General features: G+C 43.8%; 1 protein-coding gene across 5 annotated transcripts in view; it reads right to left on the reverse strand.

Annotated features, from left to right (window-relative positions):
- Positions 1–1,861: 1,861 nt before the first annotated feature.
- Positions 1,862–7,022, reverse strand: part of Tcf20 (transcription factor 20) — a 171,502-nt gene continuing 166,341 nt past the window's right edge. For 4 of the 5 annotated variants that reach the window (XM_029547803.1, XM_029547804.1, XM_029547807.1 and 1 more), the window contains one exon: positions 1,862–3,019. Coding sequence is in view for 1 of the 5 variants with exons in the window: in XM_029547807.1 (XP_029403667.1) it covers positions 3,002–3,019 (18 nt within the window). In the remaining 4 variants the exon portion in view is untranslated. The remainder of the gene's footprint in view (positions 3,020–7,022) is intronic. The other variant, XM_029547806.1, reaches the window with a different exon arrangement.

Raw genomic sequence — 7,022 nt, forward strand, 5'->3', positions numbered from 1 at the left:
CCCCTTGATTATATAGTTTAGAGTGTTAAAAACAACCTACATACATACCTATCAGTATGGTCAACATAAAGACTATCTCCACATGCTGGCAAGGATGTTAACAGGAACTCCCATTCATGGGTCATAAGAATACAAAAAAAAAAAAAAAATTGAAAGGCAGTTTAGCAGTTGCTTACAAAACATACCTTTACCATATGACACAGACCTGAAAACTTGTGCTTACACAGAAACCTGCACAGTATTTATGGCAGCTCTATTCATAATTGCCCAAATTGGAAGCAATAAAGATGTCCTTTGGCAAAAAGGAAGTAGGAAAAACTGGGCATATCTAGACAATGAAGTATTTTTTTGGCAGCAGCAAAAAAAAAAAAATAATAATAATAATAATGAACTGTGCAGCCATAAATACATGAAGGAACCATAAACATGTATCACTAAGTTGGAAACAGCCAATCTGAAGTGGCTGTAGACAGCTCTGGAAGGGAAGGGAGGAGCAATTGGCACAGCTGTTTTAGGGTACCGAACTGTCCTGTAAGAAACAGTAATGGGAGTGCACGGGTGTCATAAATTTGTGTAAATCTATCAAGTGTCCAGTGCACAGCACAAGGAGCAGACCCTGACGTAAATCACAGGCATGAAGTGATTATGAAGTATCATGTAGGTTTATCACTCACAACAAATGTGCTACTCCAGAGGGCCACACCCACAGTGAGATGAGCTGCCAGAGGATGCAGGTCCATAGGAGCTTATCTTCTGTCCAAAGCTACCGTGAACCTAAAACTGCTTTCACAAAACCTATTACAACACACATGCACTGACCTTAGAAACTGCAGGCGCTGAAAGGCAGCGTCAGCCACCCCACTGCCCAAATCAGGAAACTGCCATCAAGAGGAACTGAATAGGTCACTGCCCACTCAGTCATTTCTGAATCTCATCAATGAAGCTGTGCTTAGGTACCATCAGCAAATGGAGAGGGAAAAGAACAAAAGGGAAAGTGAGGAACATCGGCTGTCAGGAAAATATTTCCCTCAAGACACCCATTCTTCAAGTTTTATGGCTTAGTACGCGACACCTGAAATCTATCAATTTCATTTTAACCGTGTTAATCCAGGTTACCACCAAGAGCCAATAACCAGCTCAAAAGCCATCATTTCTATTCAGGTCTTGTCCACCTGCCTGAGCTTGGTCCCACAGCTGACAGAGCACACCGCTTAACACTCATACACCATCCACATGGGTGTGGTAAGAAATGGACCACACTGCTGATATACCCATAGAGCAAAATTAACCTGCCATTTCTGCAACCCCAAATTGATGAGCACATTAGAACTCATTTATAATTGCTTACTTCCAACTCAAAGCAGTATTTAAAATATTTGTTTTCTTTAAAAAAAGTCCACTAACATTACATTATACTTTTACAATCCTTAAAAATCAATGCTGATTGAGAATATGTCCTCGTGTCAACTGCAGAAGTCAGAATGGACCCCACAGGAGGCAAAGAACCCAGAGGTTTGGTTTCAGGCTCTGCGGGAAAGGACCACCTAACCTTCCAAAGGAAAAGGAACAAAGGATTGGGATTGATGGTAGCCCCCTGGGGAATAGAGCCAAAGATCTCCTGGAAGGGCCATCCTGGAGAAGGAAAACACACATTCACTTAAGAGTAAATGAAAAAGGACACAAGGTTAAAATGAAGTTTATTACGGTTTTGCTTTGTTTTTTTAATTTTTTTGATTTTTATTTTTTTTTAAATAAAACTGTTTGTAAAACAGCTATTTTTTCCCCCACGGCAGAGTGACCCCTGAAAGATGCACATATCCCTTCTTAAGGCCTTAACAAGATTTTTTTTTGTACTTTTTTCTTTTTTTAAAACTCATATTTAAAAATTATACAATTTACAAATCAAAACAATACAACATAAAGAATCACATAGCATGGGCCATATATCTGACAAGCCCCTTTTTTCACTCTAAAAATTAAAAGCAAAAGAGAAGTGTTAAAGTGGGTGGCTCTGGTCGGCTTAGTCCACCCACATGGCTCACGCCACAGTTCTCTCCCGGACCTTGCTTGTTTCAGCAGCAGAGGCCTGGGCCTCCATGGTTTCCATGGATGCTGTGGGTCCCCCCCCAAGGGTCCCAACTACATGGAATGTGCCAAGGAAAGAGGGCGCCAGAGAGAAGCCATCCCTCAGGTACACCTGTTGCTGTGGGGCTACTCTACCTACTTGGTGGGGCCACAGTGATCCAGGATGCAGCCATGATGTTGGGGCATCTGCCAATTTCACCACCACCACCCCACCCCCCACAAAAAAAGGGAAAAAAATAAAAATAAATAAATAGTGTTTCTGGAAAGAAAAAAATTTATTTTTGTGTTTAAACATCATTCCCCACACTTTTGAAAATGACCATCCCCATTCTGTCCCCCTCCCCCAAACTTCCCCAGTGAGACAGATTCTAACCAAGGGAAGGGTGGTTGCCATTTGTCTGCTCTTTCAGTCCTGGGTCTTAAGTGTTCACTGAATTGTGAGACAGGCTAAAGATCAAAGCCACACCCCATCTTTTATGAAATAAGTTTGTTCAGTTCAATTTCACATTTAAATTTCATTGTTATTGGAACAAATTTTGAATTAACTAGATAATTTTAAAATAGAATCAAAAGGGATAGCGCACCTTTCATTTAAACAAAGTCTTTCCAGACTAAAAATAGATTTATATATATATATTTTTTATCCCTCCCTTTTAACTCCCCGTTTCCCCATCAGCCCACCCCTCCCCCCTCCCCCACATTGTCACTATGGAGATTGTGTCCATGGAAACAGCCATTCCAACATCTTGTATCTTTCTTTTCCTGTGGTGTCACCAGTTTGAGTGTGATGTGAGAACATAGGAAGGAAGTGCTGGCATGGGTGGGTGCAGCGCAGCGGGGGGTGCAGGGCAGGGCAGAGTGGGGTGTGGTTGCACAGCAGGAGGATTCCATTCTGTCACATGTGTCCTCCACCTTCTCATCTCCACAGTCTCACCTGGAAAACAAACAGAAGGCACTGGGTGCTACTAAGTCCCATATGGTCTCAGCACAGCTGTGTAGCAATGGGAGAATATGGCTTACACTCAGACCTTTCTGTAGATGGTTGGTGATTGTGAACACATTCAAGCTCAATGCCTCCACTATCACGTGGCTTTGGACCCACTGGTTAAGGCATCAGTGACACAAGAGAATGGGCCTCACAGGGAAGGGCCAAGACAGGGGAGTATTCCTTGACTCCATGGCCGGGCCCTGTCTGAGAGTTCGTGTATGAATCTTGCCAGCACAGTAAGGTCGGTGGTTGGCTCAGTAACTTGTACCAAGGCTCAGTCCTCAAAGTAGCTGAGAGTGACCACTGTGACTGAAACCTAGAGCACCACCCAAATTATGGGCGGGTCATCTCACAACTATTCTCATCTGTCTCTAGTTGAGTCTGTTCTTCATGCAAATAAGACTTTTCAGAACCTCTGATGGGGAGGTGGGGTAGGCCTAGCCCATTTTCTGGGGCTTGCATAAAGCTGCAAGTTTTAATTCTGTTAGTTTGTCAGGAACCTGAGGTGCTCGAGAGCCAGCTCTGGGGCTTCTCTCATCTATCATTTCTGGTTTCAGGAAGTTACTCTTATGACCCATGTAGGGCGAATAGACAGTTTGTTCAAGAGACTGAGGAGTGTCTCATGGTCTCTCTTATTTATGAGAGAAGGGTTCAAGGAGACACAGCAGTTTCTGAGGAATTAGTCAATAAAAATTACACCAAAAGTCACTGTTGATGGCAAGTCACTCTCATCCTTGCTTTCTGCCAATATCTGCACTTTCTGCATCTATCTGTCTCTCTGCATCTATCTGTCTCGGGTTTTCTCTTTGTCTCTTCCTCAAACCTCTCTTGCTATCACCACCAACAGACAAACTTCAGGAAAGAACAGGCCCTCTGTGTAAAAACTGCTTCCACAAAGTTTATCAATAAGCAATAGCTGAGAAGGCTGGTATGTGTCCACCAGTAAGGAGGAAGACTCTTTGCAGAGACAGCAGTGTATATACTACAACCTAGACTCCAGCTCTGGGAACGTAGGTATCTTATGATGGTACTAAGGTACCTTAAAATCCATCTTCAAGATAAAGAAGCTCATGTTCTCCAGGGAGGTGACACTTGTAGAGATTGTGTTTCATTGCATGAAACATGGCTCAGAGGAGGTAGCTAGGCCTCAGACCTATGTCAAGTAAGTTCTCTGTCATTCCAACCTGACGAGGGTCAATATCTTCTTTAAATCTCACAGCACGTGGATGTTTATCACTAATAATGGTTTGTGAAGAGGGTAGCTCAGTAGAAAGAGCTCTTGCCTGGCATCTGAGTTCTATCTTCACAACCACGAAACAATACGCTTCTTGATGTTCAGCAGGTAGACAGAGCATTGGGTTTCGTTCTGGATGTCCCCAACATACCCTGTGGCCTGAATCTGAGAGGGCTTCCTTTGTATCCTTCTATTCCAAACACTCAACCTGACTCTCTCAACAGCAACAGGCATCAACCAGCTCAACTATGCCAGGATTCAGAGGCAGTCTCCTCTCTGAAGCTCACATGTGATCCCTACCTAAAGAGGGAAGAGTTCTCTGAGAGAAATCTAATTCTGACTCCATGTCAACTTTAAGGGTTCCCTTTCAGAGGAGTAATCCCAGTAGCACTTCCCTGGACGAACCTAGGGTTGGAGTGACACTTACGCATCTGTGGATGGACTATATGCTGCTCAGAGGGAACAGGGAGGGTGCCATCCCTTTACTTTCCATGGCTGCTCTGTGTAGGGCATGTGGGTAGGTGCTATTCCTAGCACCCAGAACAGAGCATCACTTCAAATAATGGTTTCTGTTCCCTGTCTACTGCATCTCAGGATCTAGCAGGGAAGCTATGGTCCCTATCCACACCTGCAATATAGCCAGAGAATAACAATCTTAGTATCACTGAGCTACCATGAAGCTTTCTTATACCCAGAAATGGGTGGAGGTGGTCTACTGGGCAACTGTTCAAAGACTTTACTTTTCTTATCCTCTTAGCCTGGTGGTGACAAGTGCATAACCCCACATGCCAGAGAGCATCTTCTGTCCTCTAGCTCTGGCATGTTCTGCTAGCCAGAGCAGTTGGAGCTCTCAGAAACACTCAGCTGGACAGCACGCATGTTTACTATTTGCTGAGGCCTCATCAAATCTTCATTGAGTTCATCACTATTTTTTCTTTACAAAAAAAACAGAAGCATAGAGATACTAAGTAGTTTTAACCTCAGTTCCAAAGCCCCTTCCTCTGTGTGAGAAAGTGGGGTACCAGTAGATCAGGACACATATGGACACTCACTGTCCCTTTCCTGCCTTGTGTAGGTCCCCATTATGGTGGCTCTCGATCCTGAGTATGAGTGTTCCTTGAGGACAGGACAGTGGTATGATTCTGTCTCTGACCATAAGGTTTCAGCAAATATTTGGCACTTGAAGGATACTGACTGACCTCAATGTAACAGCTGAACAGACAAACCAAGAAAAAAAATTTACACTTACATTTCTTTTTTTGTGGGAAGAATCTATAAACAGAATATTCCAGACATTAAGACTGGATACTGGCTCTGCCCTTTTATTCAATAGGTGAATGCTAAAACCTCAACAGACTTGAGGCCCACTCCACATGAGGGTCAGGCCTATTATGACCAGAAACCAACCCAGGAAGTACAGAAGTAAAACTCACTGTTCTGTTCAAGGTCCAGGGCTGGAGTTGGAAGAGCCCAAGAATAAGTAGGCATGACAATCAAGATCCCAAACAGATGAGTTACCAAGGTCTCGATTTCTAAAGTTCAGGCTAGAATTCAAGACAAAACCAAGTTCTACCTCAGCCAAGCCTTCAAGGACACTTACTTCAAGAATATATATGTCTCATGGCCTGCTTAGAGTTTGACTCTAACCACTGGGCCAACTTTAAGAGACAATGACATAGAAACTGCAGATTCTACTTAGGTGGCATTCAAGTCCATTAGTTCCACTGAAGGCCAATGTAAATAGTTCTCTAAAACACACACACACACACACACACACACACACACACACACGCGCGCGCGCGTGCGTGCGTGCGTGTGTGTGTGTGTGTGTGTGTGTGTGTGTGTGTGATCGCCACTTTGTCCGGAGAGTCACAGCACCTATCCTAGAAGGACAAGTGTACAGCTTGTACAAACCAGCAACTACTAAAACTGCAGAGCTGACAACACCTTTTGTTAGTCCATTAGTCTTCATGTTAGGATCTTGTGCCCCAAGAGCAAGTAGATGGTTTTCATGCACCTTTCACACTTTGTTTTAGTCCAGGCATTGCCAACTCTGCTCCCTGGAAGAGGCAGGCAAAGACAAAAAGCACTATAACAAAGCACCCAGCATCCCTGCTAGGGAGCCCTGGGGAGCCCACTTCGGAATCCAGACCTATGGCACAGCAGGGGTGCAAGAGGCCTTCTCTGAAGTCAGTAAATGAACCACCAATTAAACAAACATTTTCGTGGAGGAGGAACGCCAAATACTCTGAGAGGAATTCAACTGTTTTTCAAATTTACAATGACTTTTCCCTGAAAATGACAAAAAAAAAACTCCTAGTTTTTTAGTCTAACCAGGGAAGAGGGCAAACCCAACAGAGAATGAGCCTGTTGTGGCTGTAGGAACAGAGGACCCCATTTAGAGAATTACCCTCACAGACCTTCGCCCACTGGAGCAACAAGGCCTCCTGCATGTCAGTTCCATTCTCTTCAGTCTACTTTTTCCTCATCCCTCATTGACATGCAGGGCAGAGAGGACAAACAAGTTTCTAGACCCCATCTCCACTAAGCTGCATTCTTATGGCTGTATGACCACACTCACCACAATCAGTTTAATTCCTTGACACCATTAAGAATATAATTAACCTGGATGATGAAGTCCAGTAAATCTGCATTTGCCTTGTTTTTTTTGTTGTTGTTGTTGTTGCCTTTTTTTTTTTGGGGGGGGGGGTCCCC

The sequence above is a fragment of the Mus pahari genome, chromosome 17, assembly GCF_900095145.1.
Source record: "Mus pahari chromosome 17, PAHARI_EIJ_v1.1, whole genome shotgun sequence".
Taxonomy (NCBI): Eukaryota; Metazoa; Chordata; class Mammalia; order Rodentia; family Muridae; genus Mus; species Mus pahari.